Source organism: Drosophila teissieri, chromosome 3L, assembly GCF_016746235.2.
Source record: "Drosophila teissieri strain GT53w chromosome 3L, Prin_Dtei_1.1, whole genome shotgun sequence".
NCBI classification, from domain to species: domain Eukaryota; kingdom Metazoa; phylum Arthropoda; class Insecta; order Diptera; family Drosophilidae; genus Drosophila; species Drosophila teissieri.
The window spans coordinates 9,656,335-9,674,519 of NC_053031.1; the positions used below are offsets into that span (position 1 = coordinate 9,656,335).

General features: G+C 42.9%; 1 protein-coding gene across 6 annotated transcripts in view; it reads right to left on the reverse strand.

Moving 5' to 3' along the window:
• Window positions 1-18,185, reverse strand: part of LOC122615753 (zwei Ig domain protein zig-8) — a 39,499-nt gene extending 21,314 nt beyond the window's left edge. For 2 of the 6 annotated variants that reach the window (XM_043790845.1, XM_043790840.1), the window contains exons 1-2: window positions 18,018-18,141; window positions 14,080-14,376 (exon numbers count right to left, since the gene is read on the reverse strand). In XM_043790845.1, coding sequence (XP_043646780.1) covers window positions 14,080-14,119 — 40 coding nt within the window. In that variant the 5' untranslated portion in view covers window positions 14,120-14,376; window positions 18,018-18,141. Of the gene's footprint in view, window positions 1-14,079; window positions 14,377-18,011 lie in introns of all 6 variants that reach the window. The other 4 variants (XM_043790843.1, XM_043790844.1, XM_043790841.1 and 1 more) reach the window with 4 other exon arrangements.

An 18,185-nucleotide genomic window follows, 5' to 3' on the forward strand; every position in this document is an offset into this window, starting at 1 on the left:
TGAAGCCAAACGTAGCCGAAATTGTAAAACTAAAATGCTTGCATACTTCGAGCAGACTCAAGTGGCATTTTCGCATCAAAAATTAAGTAGAACTGCCAACTGGTGAAGCAACTCTTGCCACATAATATCTCATTCTGTTTCACAGAGCCCGCTTTCTGTTGCCGCCTTTCTCTGCTTTCACCGCTTTCCCCGCTTTCCCCGCTTTCCCCTCTTACCCCCTTCTCCGCTGCAAGTCTCCGGGTGTTTTTGTGTGCAACACGCAATGACAGTTCACAGCAGACAAAAGTAAGCCAAGTCCAAGTCCAAGAGTGAAGAGTGAAGAGTGAAGGGCGGTGAAGAGCAGGGAAGGAGGCGACTTTGGTCGAGATAACAGCCAAAGATTTCTCTCTTTTTGTAAACACATTTAACCATTATTATTTATTATTACTATAGCCATTGTTGTGCCCGTAGCTCGGCAATTTCATTTCATGCTCTCGAGCCGAGGGAAACTCGAGAGCCAAAGGAAAGCGACACACTTGAGGGCGGAAAACCCGAAGGGGGTTGGAAAAAAAGAAAACAGGCTAAGGTCATCAGCTAAAGTTACCCAGTTAACTACTGGGAGGGGGGAGAAATGGGAAAAGTGGGTGGTGGGTGACCAGGAATCAGGTGAGCTGGTCAGGTAAAAGGCATCGGCTTACACTTGCTTTTCACTTAATTGGATTTGCCTTGGCAGCGCCTCCTTAGCCGGGCTAATAATTGCAGTTTGTAATTATTTCCAGCCCCTTTTGCCATTTTGCAGGATTAGAGGGATGCACTTGCAAAATGTCAATTGGAAATTACAACTTTCCACGGGCTTACAAGTCGAGCCCAAAATGAAGAAGCCTTTAAGGGCAAGTGGAAGTTTGTGTGCGAACGCGAAACAATTTCAATTTGGTTTCATTTCCTCACTCGCTGTTCGCTCAAATTTATTCACCCTTCCTCCTCGATGGGGGTTTTCCTTTGATTGGCATTGGGTGTGAGCAGGAAATTGAAATTCTCACACATTCGCACACACATTAGGTTTGGAAGTTTGGGTAAGAGGCGCACTTGCCACTGGCACTTTGGCAGCACATATTTGCATATTTTAAGTAAAAATTTAAGTGTTAAGATGCCACCTCTCAATCTTATCTCTCTCATCTCTGTTCAGCATTTCCTGAGTGTGCGGCATGTCAATAAAACAAAGAAGATGTCATTTACTCGCCAGCGTCGCAGACAAAGTCTGCAGAACTGACTTCCTTCGCCCTGTTTCTCGCAGTCCTCACAGGCTGTCACTTAAAATGCCCCACTCAAGTCGAGTCAACTCAATTCGTTTGTCCCATCGACGGGAGTTGTCGGAGCTCCAGTTTATGTCACGCATTATTAACACACGCCCCATCGGCCGGCTTGCAGTGCAACGTGGCGTATGCGCAACGACAGCTCTCAGTTCTGAGTTCTGGGTTCTGAGTTCTGAGTTCGAAGGCAAAGTCTGTGCAACTCGGACTGGCTGCCAAGTCGTGAGCTGATTGCTAAACGCATTGCCAACGACTGCACTTGAAAAAGTTCCTTAGTCGGCTATGATTTGCGATGGAGTTGTGGAACATGGTCGAGCTGGGAGTTAAATATTCATGGAAATGGCTAGATCGGAAGAGATATCGCCATAAAGATAGAGACTTTATGCAAATGGTTATCTGCGATGGAAAGGAGTACTTGCAGTGCATTTTAGGAGCCATTTGAATATTTGCAGCATGAGCATGAAGAGAGTTTCCTTTTATTAAAATTACACAATTTGTAGCTTAAACTGCCAAGTGACTGAATGTGTGTGCCACCTTTTTGGCTCAGTGTGAATATCTGGGCATGTGTGGCTCAGATTTGTTTTCTCGCACAAGAAAAAGAGGAATCAGCAGTAGTGGCAATCGGAGGAGCAGCAAAAATATTGTCCTCGCCCTGCCCGTGTTTACGTTTCATTTTTTGTTTTTAGTTTTTTAGTTCTTTGTTTTCTCCCCACCTTTTTTGCACAACTGATTTCGTTGTCCGCCTGCGCTTATGCAATCCTTTTTGGCACGTTTCGCAATGCCGGGAACGTGTTGGTAGTTGGTCATGTGTGTGGCTGTGTGTGGCTGTGTGTGACTGTGTGTGTGCCTGTGTGTGGCTGCGTGTGTGGCTGGGCGCGTGGGTGTTGTGTGTGCATGCAGCTGTGCGGCACTTGCACTAATGAAAAACTCCTGTGGTCCGTTCTTGCCACTTTGGTGCCACCTCTTGGTCAAATTCCCAGGAGTTGCTCGCTTAGGTGGGCGAGGCAAGGCAAGGATCCTTTAGCAGTAATGATCCTTTAGCAGTAACGAGTTCCGTTTCTTATCGAGCGGGTCTGGTAATGAAGCATCTGCCAACTTTACAGAGCTTAAAGCTATCCAGTTCACTTAGTCCATACTGCCTCATTTTCCGACTCTTCGGATTGTCCTGTCATGCATATTGATGTCATTATCCTACCTTGGCAACAACAAAAGCCTCACAATCGGCCTAGACAATGTCGGTTTTCCTCACGAAAAACCCCCGCCCACCGCATTTTTCCACCTCCAATTGCAATAGAGGGAAAGGCAGGCAGACAGACACGCATCGCGGTATTTGCCACAAGCTCTTATCCGGTTGCTTGTAGACATTACAGGGCATTAACACTTGAACAAAAAATAAGTACTTGTATTATAGAAAAATGAACTATAATTTTGTTAGCTCATAATGTGCTGAGTCTAGGAATATGGGAAAATAATGAATAGTTGCATACCAATTACTATGCTTATGCTTAAACAACCTACAATGTTATGCAACCATCCGTTTGCGTGTCAAACGAAGAGTGATTTGAATGGAATTCAGTTCATTACGAGACATTTTTGTGAGTGCACCAGAACACACATTCCCACAACAATATCACCCCAAAAAAAACGGTGTCCCCCAGCAAACAGTGCCAGCATGATGTCGTCGTCGTCGTTGTTTCGATGTTGTCGCCGCGGTTTTGGGGTCCCCTTCTCTGCCAGGACCCCTCGCTCTCTACGCCACTGTCTGCAGTGATTTCTTGCCAACTGATTTCGTGATTTTCGCAGGAACCACAGCACCACTTGGGTACTGGGGCACTTGGGTGGTGGTGGAGCAGGGGGAGTCCTATCAGATATATCGCTAGGTGGCGGTGGCTTTTCGTACCCGGGAGTCTGCTCATTAAATACGCTTTGACAATCGCAGTGCTACGCTCCGCTTATTTGATTGTGGGCCAGACAACGAGGAATCTGCTGTGCACGACTCCAACTCCCCTTTTATATCAACATGTGTGGCCCCACCCTAATTAGCCGACTGATCTTTAAATGCGAATGGACCATGGAGCAGCATATGGCTGTTGCGCGTAAATAAATACAAAGTTTGGGACGAGTGTATAAACAAGTTGAGCTCCCCCACTGCATTTGCGCATAATTGTTATGTTGATTGCAAATTTGCAGCGCAGCGAAAGTAAATTCCCCAAACGCTTGCTAAACAACGCTGATGATGGCCAAATGGGGTGGTCTAGGGTGGACTGGGGTGGACTGGGGTGGAGTGGGGTGGACTAGGGTGGCTCGCACAACTCGAGTCGCACTTTTGACATGCAAATTTTATGCAATTTTTATGTGCAGTGGGGCGAGAGGGGTGAGAGGCCAAATGTCAAGTGTTGTTTAACCCCCTGGTGACGATGTTGCCGTTGTTTCCGTCGCAGCTGCAATTTATAGTAATGCTGTCCCCACTTTCCCCCCGGTGCCCGTTGTAATTAATATAATTTCTGTTTTCATACGCATAAATTTTGAAACATATTCCCGGCCCGCTTTTCCTCTGCGTGCTGCGTGACTTTTAACGAGCGCTTGAAGCCATTTTGTACTGCAATTTGAGCTGCAATTTTTCACACTTGACAACTGACCAACTCAACTCAACTCGACCGTTTTCCTCCATTTCCCCCACACTCGCACACTTTTCCCGCTTTGATGCACTTTTTTCGTGAGCCGGAAAAGCCTTGGCAGCAACTAATTAAGAAAATATTTGCCCAGCTCTCTTGGCTGAGAGAAATGGGGTTGCTGTGGGACTGGGAAATGAGACGTTCACTCGGAAAAATTTCCATTCCTCGAAAGGAAACACTTATTATAATAGCAAGCATCTCACAGCGAGCAAATAGTTTAAATTAATTTTTGTTTGGGATTTAGTTTGAGTCTAAGACTGTTCTTCCTAAACATGTACAAAAACTTGATGAACTATATAAATGGTACATTTTTAATTAACACCCATTTGATGGAACAACTTATACATATTTAAATCTAACAAAAACAGCATTTGATGAAGTAGAAAATATTTCTCAAAGTGTAAGAAGGATGTAGCCGAGAAGGCAAGCAATTGCCGCATTCCGTCTGTGGAGACTCGCTGCAGTTTGTATTGGTAGGGGAAAAGGGATTGGTCGCTGCCTTCACAGGATACAAGCCCAGTACAATTCTCAGGAATCACAACGTGAACTGAAGTAGAAAATTCGGTAGCAACAAAATGAAAGAATTGCATCCACACTCTAAGCAAACTAATAAAGCGCCCAATTCCGACCTCAGGCTGCAGTAAGTGTCCCCTTAAGTAGAAAATAGTTTGATTTGTAGTTCCTCGACGAGAAGTTGTCCAACTATCCGCAGATTAAAGACAAACCCTTTGCAGTTGGCCAGCACCGCAAAGGACGAAAGTTCCTCAAAGTTTTGCTCAAAGCTAATGTACCCCACTGGGACTCCCCTTTCCGAGTCGCTTGGCCTCCGGGCTGATTCGCTGCACCTCAGTTCACTCATCTTCTGCAGCCTTGAACTGGGTCAGGTGGGTCAGGTGGATCAGGTGGGTCTGGTGGGTCAGGCCAGGTGCGATTGCCCACCAGCGCATTGGGGAAAACTGAACTCAGATTGTTTGCACTTAATGTAATATTGGTGTAAGGTTCTTAATGAAACATAGCCTTCTCAGTAAAAGTGTAATTAGTTCCACTCTGCTTTAACTCGATTATTATGTCAATAAGTAATATATGTAAATGTAAAAAAAATATTTTAGAAAGCTAAGAGTTGGTTTTGAACATCGCACTTTCAGTGAAAATGTAAATTTCTGAATTTGCTGTCCTATTTTTCCTTGTGCATCGCTGATGGACACTGTTCATCAACTCGGAAATGCATTCCCTTTTCTCGGCCAAGAAGATGGGCCCCGAAAGTTCTCGGCCCGACTAAGTTATTCAAAAGCAGGGACCAGAAATGAAGCCATAGTCAAGGTCGCTGGCCAGGGAGTCTCATTTTGGGCTGCCTTTGTGGCACATAATTTAAGGGGACCAGCTCGCCTTGTTCATGCAAATTGAAGTGCGTGGAGAGTGGGATAATGATATACACCAACAACACCACAAACACCCACACCAATGACTGGGGCGTGATATTCGGTGGGTGGCAGTTCGGTTGGTTGGTTGGTTGGTTGGATGGTAAATCCCTGGGTGGTTTCGGCAATGGCGTCAGTGTAAACAAGCCTGCCACATGCAGCGCCGCAAAAATTAATATTTGTATTAATAAAACCGTCGAAGGGAGAGGGACAAAAGGGGGGTGCTGGCAGTGTTGCAGCAGATGTGCGGTCGTAAGTGTTTACATTGCATGTTTTGGATCCCAACACATTTAGTCAAGCGGACTAAAGTGGGGTGTTCTGCTGGGTGGGAGGTCGGAATTCTGTGCGGCGAGCGGAGATAAAACGAAAAACGTACCAAACACCAAAACGCTTAGAATAGACGCCGAGACTTAAGCCATCTAACCTCCGCACCCCTTTGACAGCTAAAACATTGACCAAAAGCGCGATTGAAATCGCTCAGAAAGCGCCTGCAATTGAAGTCGTGCAGCGTACAATTCAATTAACAAAGTTTGCTCTTTTTCCACCCACCACCCCCCACCCAGTCACTCCATTTTCCTCTTTTTTATTTCCACTGCGTTCCTTTTGCTGCGTTGGCGGTGACGTCTCAATTTTTAGCCACCGCCAATGCCGCAGGCCAAAAAGGCAAAAGCGATTGGAATGTCCGTGCCGCATTTTAAAGTCAGGGGAACAAAGAGGGTAAGATCTAGGAAAAAAAGCTACAAACTGTGGAATTCCGTAACATAAAGCGAAACAATTTAAGGACATAGAAACGAAAAACACGAAAACTCAATTGTAATTATGACCACACGGCGTATAAGTGATTTATATAGCCCAACTCTTAATTTTGCATAGCAACGTTGTTAAAGTAAGTTTTAAATATCGTATTGTGAAAAGTTGTTTATGCAACACATGACTCCAAGCCTTAAAATACCTTATGTTGCGTTTTCAATTTCCCCAAACTTTGTGCATACGATACCACTCATTCGCTTTCGGTGGGTAACTTTGGCCAAACTGAGAAGCACCTCCAACAACGCTGAGCAGCTTAAGTTGTTCATTTTTTTTGCCCACTTGCAGCGCTCATTGCACCCATTGTTTGGCACTTCTCTTTCGCTGCTCCGGCAGCTTCCCTCACTTTCGCACTCCCTCACTCCTCGCCTCGCCACCGCCCACTTGGCAGCGCCAACCTTGCGAATCCACAACCACCACCCCACCCACCGCAATCACTCACTCCACCGAACACCCAAACATCCACTTGGCATTGCATTCTGCCCTGGCGCCTCTCAAATGAGTATTCATTGGGTATATAGGAGTACGTAAGCTCTGATAGAATTTTGGCTCTATATATTCAAGGATTATATATTTCGATATACTCTATTATAATATGTTCTATTTATAATTCAGTAAAAATACTTCTCGAGAATTTCAAGACTTCAACACCATAAATGTTGAAGCATATGTACGACATCTAGACAAATTTTCACTGTCATAAACAAATTAATGATTAATTAAACTATGCTTTTTATGGCCAAGTAAACACAAAACAATATTTTTAGTTTTGCTATAAACACACTGGGTAAGCAACTTTTTAATGGTCATTTCGGAGTCGAGTCTTGAATTCTTTAGTTCTCTTTTGTTTCGCTGTTTTTGCATTCTACTTAAACCAATTCGCTGGAGCGAGTGTGAAATGGCATTGAAGGGAAATAAAACTTCACACCATTGCGGACACCTTTCTCCCTTTGCAGTCCGCAGGATGGCTGCTGCTTAGCTATGAATGAAATGCAATTAAGTGGATGTCGAAAGGAGTTTATAGTGGCTCACTGAGCAGAAGTACGAATGCTGGATCCTCGACAGACAGCACAGAAAAAAAATGGTTTAATTTATAAAAAAAATACATAAATGGGTAGGAGAAAGTAGCTAAGACATCGAAGGGATATCACATATACATTTATACAAATAGTGAAATTGTACTTTACAAATATTATCACGATCAAAATACCTTTTTCTCCTGTGCATCGAGGAAACCAAAAACAAGCAAACAAAACAGCTTCTGAATATTGATGAGTGTGTCTGGAAATCGTTAAATTCGTTGTTGAGTGATTGAATTCTCGAGGGTGCGTGGAGTGGGCACATGTGTGTCGGATTGGGTTGACTTGTTCAAGTCCCTCGGACCTAATGAAGTCGCTCTAGTAGCAGTTGTCATGCCAGCTTATTTAATTAACTCAATTCCCGCCAACAAGCTGCGCCATCCGAAATGTTGCCACACATTTCACTCGCTAATTAAGTGGCACAGTGCAACTTCAGCTGCAATTGCAGCCTGCAACTGCAAACTACAAATGCATTGTTGCAACTACAGTCACGGCAACTCGGACTGCAGGCCAAGCAAATATTATTAAAATAAACTAGAACCGGACCTCCACCCTCTCGTTCTTTTCGCAGTAAAACTTTGTTGAACACACTCAAACAGTGCGTCCTAAAAGTATGCACTTAGAGGGTATTTAACTGTGAAAAGCAGCGAGGGAAGTGAGGAAATTAGGAACGAGTGCAAAGGGGTTTTTCCATAGTTTTTTTTATACTTTAACTAGCATTTAAAACTAAAATAGTAGAGAACAAGTATCCCACGAACTACTTTATGCATAATAAGCATAGTTTTTGTTCACAAATTTCAAACACAAAGTTGTGCCAGTTTAATAATGTACACAGTACAAATTATTTTTATACCACAGCTTGGAAACCAAATGACATCGTTTCTGTTAGACAATAATTTCCTAAAATGTTTTATTTAAGCCAAGACATGCTTTTTTTGCGGCTCTTTGTGCCGGAATAGTTGGTAAAGTTTAATGAGCCACTATGCTGGTCTGTTTCGTGCGAAAAACTGTCAAACATTTGGGGAGCTGGCAAAAGTTGCACACACACACTATAACACACACATGTCTGCCACTGCCACTGCCTCTGCCACTGCCACGCCCACACACTTAGTGGGCTGTCTTCGTAATGGCTTTTGGTTAGAAGAATGAAGAAAGTGGCAGCAGGGGGCGGACGAGGGAGGTCGAGGTGGCCGAGACAAAAGGCAAAGCAAAAATTTGCGGCTACAAGTTCATTTATCATTTTGCTTGAGTAATTGAAATTTCAACGTCGCCGGGCGAAAAGCGGACCGGGCAATCAGAGGAGCTAGGTGGTGCAGAGTGGTTCCGGGTGCCTCCCGGTGGTGCAGGGTGTTGCAGGGTGGTGATTTGGGGTGGCAGCATCCGATGGAATGGGGCAACCCAAGTGGAGTCGGAGCCAATACATTAGAGGCTTCCGCCGATGTTGCCGCCTGTCCGGACACATCTTTCGCTTTGAACTTAATGGATATGAAATACATAAAAAATGTATACGTACGTACACCCCGACACCAGAAGACTTCCTCTATGCAAAAATATAAAAAGGGAACCTCGCTCAAAGTCACCAAATGGCGAACGGAAACTCATTGAATGAGTCTCGCTTCTCTTTACACTTCGTTGTATCCTCTGCTTTTTGTTTTTTTTTTTGTGAATTTTGTAAATCGATTGGGGATTACTTTCGGGGCATCGCTTTTCATTTTTACCTCGTTTCGCATACATATTTATTTTTGGGCCCCTGGATTATCCCTCGGGCGAGTCGGTTCTTAAAGCTCTTTGGGGCGTTTGCTCACGCATCGCCGCACAAATGATTTATAAGTTAGACAAAGGGCAAAAATTGAGGGAGGTCCTGCCTGGAGGTCCTGGCTCACCGTCAGCCCCACCACCCATTGGCTGACACAAAAATGAAATCATTTGACCATAAACATTGAACTAAATTCAAAATCAATTTGGCGTAATAATAAAAGCCAGCCAGGCTCGAAGGGAGGCTGTCATGGAAGTCTGCTGCTCTTGGCAAATATGTCAACAATTGACTTCAATTGACGTGGAATATCGAGCCAGGGAAACATAAGCCTGAAAACTAATAATCGAGTTGATTTGCGAGTTGATCACATAGATGGGGATTAAATATGCAATAAATAAGATACACATTTATTCAACACTTATTGGCAAAGATGATTAAGAGGATATCCTTGGTAACGGATAAGCAAACACAAAAAACTTGACGGAAAGTTGGGGAAAAAGCTTAAGTAAAGCCCACTAAGAAACTGCAAAGTAAACTTCTTGGGCGAAGAGTGTGTGTGTTTTTCCCTCTATTTTGCGACTGGCAGTTTGTTGACTTTAAAGTTGCAAACTTCCAATGCTGCGATATGCATATATAGTTTGGGGCCATAAAGATGCCATGAAAGTCCTGGCCAACTCCGCCGACAAATAGCCATAAATAAGGGCCATGGCAAAATACCCATGCTCCTGTGTGTGTGTGTGTGTGTATGTGTATGCTACCTATTGGCCATTGTTGCCCCAGAATGGCGACAACTGCAGCAGTCCGATTTGGCCTGGCCCAGAGCTTATTTATACCGAAGAAGCCAAGAAAAAATTGGTTACAAAAAAAGGAGGAGGGAAATGGAAAGAAACGGTGGCCAAAAGTCAAGTGAATTTCCTCAGCACACACAGAGACACAAAGCCATGAAATGTAGTTTGTTATGAATTTCTGCTACATCCCTTCTTGGTTTCTGGTTTGGGGTTTGCTTTTTTGTTGCCAGAGGAGCGGGTCACAAACACATCCGTAAACAATTTGTTCATGCTCCTATTCGCTTTTATTTTTCTCAGCTTTTTGTTGCCGCTTCCCCCCGATAAGCAAAATAAAGAAATGAAATGGAGGGGGGGCATTTGAAAATAGGCAACCCTATTACAAAGGATACAAATGGCAGCCAAACAGAAGAACAGCAAAAAAAAACAATTCAAATGAACTGCCAACCCAAAAAGGCGAAACACGAGGAGCCCTGGAATATTTTCAAGTTTTTCAACCGAGCACTCGCCCATTTAAAAAAGGGTTAAAAAGGGGCAATCAACGCTTTTGGTGGCAATTGGCAAGAAAAAAAGGCCTAAACTCGAGCGTGAGAAAAAGTTTCCAGTATCAACGCTGAGTTATGTCATATCGTTAATCTGTGCGATTATGAACCGTCCATTGGTTCTTTAATCTTTAAACATCTGTGCACTTTGCTTATTGCCAAAGGATGTTTAATGGCCTTAAGTAATTGAATTGCATTCCAAAGTGATAAAACTAAATTGAGCAGAGTTTTCGTTTTAATCAGTGCAACTATTCGGTAGCTATGGCACTAATTGAGTACTTGACTGTCGCAAATCCCATTTTGTTCAGCATTTCATTGATCTGTAATCGTTGTAATGCCGTAATCAAGTTTAATTGTTCGATTAAATCGGGCTGTTCAAATTACCTTCATGTGCAGTCTGAAATGTATTTGCCAGTGGGCATTCTTAGGTTTGCAAGAAAAACTTATTTTTGATTAATAATAATTTGAGATTCAATACATAAATTGATGTTTGTCATTAAAAAGCACTTATAGAGTAAAAAGGATTGAAAAGGAAACAGTAAATAATTGCATTAAGCTGTTGCTGTAAGTTGAGGGAAAGTAGGGTGAAAGTCTCACTTGGCGTTGGTGTGATTGAGCCTTTCTCTTTTGCCGCGCACATGTGTGCGTGTGTGTTTGAGAGCGTTTGCCTGTGTCAACGTAATTTTTCCCTGGCTTTCCTTGCTCCACTTCAGCTCCCATTCTTGTTTGCCATTTCATTTCCATATGCACAAAGCAAATAGGCAAACAACTTGCTCGCTGCCTGGAGTGTGGGGAGAGGGGCGAGGGGGGAAATCGGAAAAGTGGGCGGCTGGGGGAGTGGCCCGCTAGCCGAGTGAGTGAATGCTAATACAGGGCCGATACAGTTCGGGGCCCCTATTTCGTTGGTGGTTGTCTTGGCAGCGGGTTGCAATCCAGTCGGTGGTTCGCAGGACTCAAAGGACTCGCAGGATGCGAGGATCGGGGTGGAGCTGTGGCATCTTGACAGCCAACAACTCACTGCTCAGTGACACGTGTGAAATGTTATGTTCTGCGGGGTCAGGGGGCACCATTCGGGGGGGTCGATTCCAAGTTTTTTGACACATACAAGGGGCGAACGATGGCAAATTGGAAAGTCAAGCCGAAGTTGACAGGATTTGCGCGCAAAGGATTTGCCCGGGAAATATAGCGAGTTATACAGATAGATAAATTTAGCACCATATCAACATTCTACATGTTGTACTCTTATCAGTAATAAAACTATTACATTTATTTTTCTAATATTAGATAGATTTTTCATCAGCAGAAATACATATTTTATTTTTTGGTTACTTGCTTTATAACTACAATTTAAGCTAATGTAGCCATAATTTTGATCATAAATCGAATTGGTTCAGAATTTGTTTCTCAGTACATGTATGTCTGAACACACATTGTGAGTTTAGTCTGCAAACGAGTTGAACAGCAAAATGAGAAGGAAATGGAAATGGAGCAGGAGCCACTGAAGCCACTGAAGCCGCCGCATCAGGATAATCGACTGGCTGTCATTGTGTTTACACTAAATTTCAATTAAATTTTGAGGCCTCCTTTGACAACTGACAGTACAAGCCTCCATCAGGATACACATCCTTTTGAAGAAGGAATACTCAAGTAGAATATATATGTACATAGGGATCAGCGGAGGAGAAACAATTGCCGATGCCACTTGCCACTTTTGGGCAAACGACAACAAATCTCGGGGAAAACTTTAGAAACAATCTGAGGCGGGAAGTGAAGCCACTTTTGCTTAGCGCCCACAACAGGCGAAATAACAACAAGAAAACGCGGAAAGGAAAATCCAAAAGTACAGCAAAAAGTGAAAGAAAATACCAGCAATCCACCGAAGTGGGCGGGGATTTGCCAACTGGATTTAAAATGGAAATTATTTGAGGAAAACCAATTCGCTTTATTACTTTGGGGCATACGCAGCTAAGTAAAACAAGAGCAGTCGGCGGTAGCGCTGCTAGCAACAATAAAAACAACAACAACAAAACACACCGTAAAGCAACAACAACAACAATAACAATAACTAAAGAACAACAAAAGCAGGCGACCATAAAAATTAATGCAATAAAAACACATGGCCAAACGGGCAGGAGCAAAAGCCCAAACAAAGGACACAAACAATGAAAAGTTGGCTGCCAGAATGGCAAAGGAATAAAGCCAAATGGATGGCGAGTGTACAGGTATATAGTGTTAGGATCGATAAGTTTTTGCTTACATAACCATCCAACATCGAATGACAAACATATATGTCAGCGTCAGGGGAAAAATCCATTTATAAGGATCTTGCGAAAAAAAGTCGCGTCCTGTCAACGCAAATTCACATGCTTCAAAGCTGCTGGAATATTTTGTATTTACTAAACAGTTTTACCATTAAATTACATAAAGTGCTACATAAATATTTGCAGGCTAAGTTCAATTAAAAAACTTGTTTTATTCGCAATTATTATGAAGCGAACCTACACACTTTAGAAATGACTGCAAATATTATATATCAAGGCAATACCTCCCGTTTTATTGCCAGAAAAGGGCATTCGCTTGGAAGGTCTGGTGATGTCAGGATGAAATTTAATAGGAGAAGAGGTAAATCTATCTGGGGAAAATAAAACGCTCCTTCGCTTTTCTTGCCCTTTTGCTCCGTGCAGGCGGCACGCAATTAAAAGGACTTGCGAGTCATAAACATTGCGTTTGAGTGGGTCGACTGGTGGCTCCTTCGGCTGTGTGGCATCAGCACCACCCAACCACCCAGTCCTTCAACCACCCACAACTGTTGCTGTCCGCCTGATTGAGCGCACAGTTTGCGGCTCATAAAGTCGGAGTCTCGGGCATAATTACACTTTTCAATTATGCATAATTATGTGTAGGAAGCAATTTGTGTGCGTTTGAAGCGCGTTTAAAATTTAAAGTGCACTGACACCAGGCACCTCAGCCTTAACCCCTGAACCCCACTCCACCCCACCACACCCCGCTCTCCACAGAGCATAACCCTTAACCCCGCATTCCTCGTAGGAGCTGCTGTTATGCGATATGCCCTTAAAAACGACCCCAAGCGACCAGCAAGCGACCGCATTTGTTTGCTTTGGCTCCGCGTTGGTCTCTCAATTTTACACCGGGAAAAATATAAGCCACTTTTTTAAAAATATGCAGATCAAAAAGAATATATGCAATGGTATCACTATGATTTATAAAAGCTTAATAATAAATACATACTTAAGGGTGTTTAGTTGAAAGTTTCAAATGTAGTTGGTAGAAATTTGAATACAAATTTTTGTAAGTTTGGTTGCAGTTGAGATAGTGTTTATATTAGGACCACTAGATATTAATACTGCATTGTACTCGACTTTCCTCTGCGTGTACCCATCGCTTTCACTGCTCCTGCTGCGGTTGGCAGTGGCCATGTCAGAACAGCAGCACAGGATTGCAAGGACAACGCAGCAGGCAGAAACATAAATCAGGATTTTCGCAGCCCGAACCACAAATGTTTTTAAAAGGATTCAGCGCCCGACGAGGCGGCAACAATAACAACCTTGAGCGGATTGGTGGAGGCCTATTTTGTATATGTATATAGGTATATATGTATATATATATTGCTGATAATCGTATGCATGCTTAAGCAGACTGCAGTATACGAGTATGGAATGAGTTGTTTGTCCTGTGGGACACAGGATCCTGTGGGGAATTTGACTTACCCGTCAGGCAGCAGAAGAGTGCCGTCCACAGGGTCAACATCTTGCGATGACCCACTCGGTTTCTGCCTTTTTGTCTCTTTTTAGGGCTGCAGCTATAACCTTTGCACTCTGCTTCAAATCCTCCTTCGGTTCTTTTTTCTTTCACTTTATATGGTTTGCCTTGTGTCCTATCAATTCGCACTTTGCTTTACGAACTTTGATCTACGGCAGGCAATATCTGGGGTTGATATATTTTTGTTTTGATTTCCCTTATTCACACACAGCACTTTTTTGAGTCTTGCTTTCTATTAGCTTTTTCTGCAGAGTGAGAAAATTGTAGTTTTCCAAAAAAATAGATTGTAAATTGACCATTTCTCCAATTAAAAGGATTCACTATCCCACAAATATTACAAAGAGGAATTCCAATAGTAATAGTAATTCTCTTCAATCATATTACGTTATAAAATATAGTTAATTTAATAGTTAATAGCGCAATAAATCTACATGACTACAAATTTTTCTCTCTGCAATTGCGCCTGTTTTCAATTTTCTCTTTTCGCTTCGCGTGAATTAAACACTTGCAATGACATTTAAAACACTTAATATCAATGGCAGACAATTTAATCCTTTAACGTTCGTTTGTTGAACTTTTTCGGAATGGTCCTTGTTGTTTTTCGTCCTTGTTGCTGCTGTCGCTGTTGTTGTTGCTGCTGCTCTTGCAGTTGCAGTTGCACTTGTGTTTGCTCTTTTGGCTCGTCCTAGGCCGAAATAATATTTTTTGTTGCCCAACCCGTTTCGCATTTCCATGGACAACTTTTATTTTCATTCCGCCTGGAACGTACCCAAAAAGAATTGATTTTCGTCTGGGACTAAAGAGCTTTAAAAGGAATTTCATTTGTCCGGCTTTCGTTGTTGTGTTTTTGCCCCGCATCTACCCTTGATGTTGTGCAACATAAATTGATTAAATTTGTGTTGATGTCGGGACTGATAAGCTAGATTCTGATGGACAATAAAACACAGCATAAATCAAGATTTTCTGATTCAAAAAGGACCTTAAAAATTCTGCTAACTAATAAAGCCAATCAACTATCGATTTCAATCGCTGGCTGTCTTGTGAGTAAGGAGAATTATTTAAGGCTAAAAAGGGCCTAAAATGGAATCCTTTTCCCTCTCCAAGGGCGCACAAAAGTTTACTCCACAAATTAGAAGAACATTACACGCCCAGTGCTGTTTCCTTCGAAAGACCTGCTCACATCGTACAATTAATAATGGTTAATGCATAAACCGGAATCAGTAATCGACAGAAGTTGGGAAGTGTCTCTGGTCAGCTGCCCTTGCATATTTCATTTCCCAAAAACTTCGGTGGCATGTGGATCCGGATCCGAAAATAATTCTCCGCCCCAGGAACCCGAAAACCCCAAAATTATGAGGCGTTCTTGGAGAACTCATTCAAAGCAGCAACGCCCCATCTTCTGGAGGTACTATTTTCAGACCTGCCTGCCATCCATTCACTTTGGCATCAATCAATTGCCCTGCCCAGGGGAAAAACTGGGAAAAACTTTACTTTACTGCCACTCGGGCATTTTTCCTTACATCTAATTTGTTAAACATTTGCTGGGGAATTGCCTTTTTCACACGCCCCTTGCAACCCCTGGAACACACGGTGTGTGTGTTTTCCTTTCGAATTTTTATCTCCGGCACTGTGTGAAATTAATTAAAACTTAATTAATTGCAAACTCCGCTGCTCCGCAAGATACTGACACACTAATGAGCGGGGGGTTGGGATTAAGGTCCGAGTTCAACTGCAGGACTCATTCGACATGCAGAGAAACACAGTAAAACAAAGGGAAGATTTTAGCATGGAACAATGGGAACTCATTATGTATAATGGAAACAATTGAATAGTCTATTTTATTATCGGAAAAAGTATCGATTTGTTTATCTTTTGAATGGAAATAATCAAACCTGGCATCAACAAAAAATTCTAAAAATAATGTCATTGTAAAACTGACAAAATTACCATAATAATATAAATAAATATAAATAACTAAACCTGGCAAGAACAAACAAATTCTAAAAATAATGTCATTTAATTTTGTTTAAACTCTTTGCAGCTGTTGATATGAAATCGAAATTCTAAATCAGCTTATATGAAATCCAATAAATATATTTAAAAATAAATAATAGTTTCAAAACAAATACTTAAAAAAGAAGATCATCACTGGCTCTGAGGTGAAATTCTTTTGCCTGCGGGATCCTCTGTGTGCGACTTCAATCAGAAGTGGCTGCTGCTGACATGCTGCTCCTGTTGGGAATCCTGCCTGGAATCCTTGCATCCTTGGCCACTTGTCACTGTTGCTTCCGTAATGGAATTAGGGGGGGGGGACAGGGGGTTCACCGGAATGTGGGAATCAGGAGGGCCAGGCCCGAGGCAAGGACTCAGGACGCAGGACTCAGGACTCAGGACTTGGAGACAGAGACGGAGTCTGAGACTCCTGCCAACGTCAGCAGTGTCTCTCAAAAGTGTTAACGCACTCAATTGCTATGCCCATCTCCTTCGTTGCCACTATCCCCTCTCTCTTTCTGAGTGTCCTCTGGCCTCTCTTTCTAATTGTAAGCGTCTGCATTTTGCCTCTCAGCTTGGGGGCAGTGTCTGCTCTAATGCTTAGTAACTGTGATTAGGGGGCAACTCTAGTTCCGGGTGGGCCTAATTTGCCACCCACTCTATACCCACGGGCAATCTCTACTCTTTGCTTTTGTTTCTGGCCCATTGTGCGCCGGTTAACTCCTGGTGTATGAATATTTTATTGAGGAAGGGTTTCGCATTTTATTGGCTACATGGCATTATGTGCGAGAACAAAGAAAGGAAACAATTTAATTGTGTTTGTGGATGTCAGGGCAGGATTGCACATAAGCTGATGGCCTTAAAAGTTGATACCCAACACAATGGTGATGGTGCTGGTGCTGCGGCTGGGGGAGAAAGAAAAATCGTTGAAAAGCCAAAGTACTTGGCACTCGACAAAAACTTTTCCATCAACAACTGCAGTTGTTCAGTTGAGACAAGCGAAAGTTTTTCCCAAGGAAACTTAATTTTCCCCAACAGCCACCACATCTTATCATACCCATACGAGCGATATACTCGCATATATTTCGGTTCCTTTGGGCGACGCACATTGCGCATACGCACTGTGATCAGTCTGTCGTAAATTTCATACACATAATATTTTATGTGTTTTCTATTAATTTTTGTCACATTCTTTCAGTGTCTCCCCTCGGCCGAAATATTGGATTACACACAAATGAATGTATTAACGCTCGATATTTGTGGCAATGCTTTTTTTGTTTTGACGCAGATCAAAGATAGTTTGGCTCCGTTTTTTGTTTTTTGTTTGGCATTTGTGTGTTGTTTTAATTTGTTAATTTGTATTTGGGGTCTGGGCTCCCCTCGCCGTCGTCTAAATATAAAACAACTTAATTTGCTGCATGCTAATGAGATAGCCGGGGGGCGGGGGGCGTGGCTGGAGGCCGTTGTGTGGGCGTTTAACACTTTTATAATTTGTTTGTCCGCAGACGGAATGCTTCTCCTGCTTTTATTCTTTTTATTCTGGCCACACATTTGACAAGCAGCTAGCACGCACCGAATTTCGTTAGATTTCTTATTACTTTTCCTTTTTAGGTGTATGATTTTTTTGGGGCGATGTCGTAAAATATTCGCGTGCCGAAAGCGTTTTAATTTGACAATAAGAGCAATGGCAGCACTGGCAGCAACAGCAGTAACGTTAAACAGTAACAGTAACAGTAACTGGAACAACAAAAAAAGCGACAAAAGGTCATTCAATTTTCGACTGCCGGCAATGGGGCAATGAGGCAATGAGGCTTTTCCTGCGTTTTCACACGTTTTCCAAAATTTACGACCCAATTGTGCCCGCTTTTCCTTATCCGTTTGCACTCACACTCACTCTCTAGCCTCGAGTCACTGAAACTCACGCACATGCACACACGCTCACACACTATTGTCCGGAAAATGTCGCGCCTCACGTATTTGGGCCTCACATTTCCCTCAACTTTTTATTCGAATTTTCACGCGCTTTTCCGCGCCTTCGCCTTTCGTTCACCGTCGATGTCGC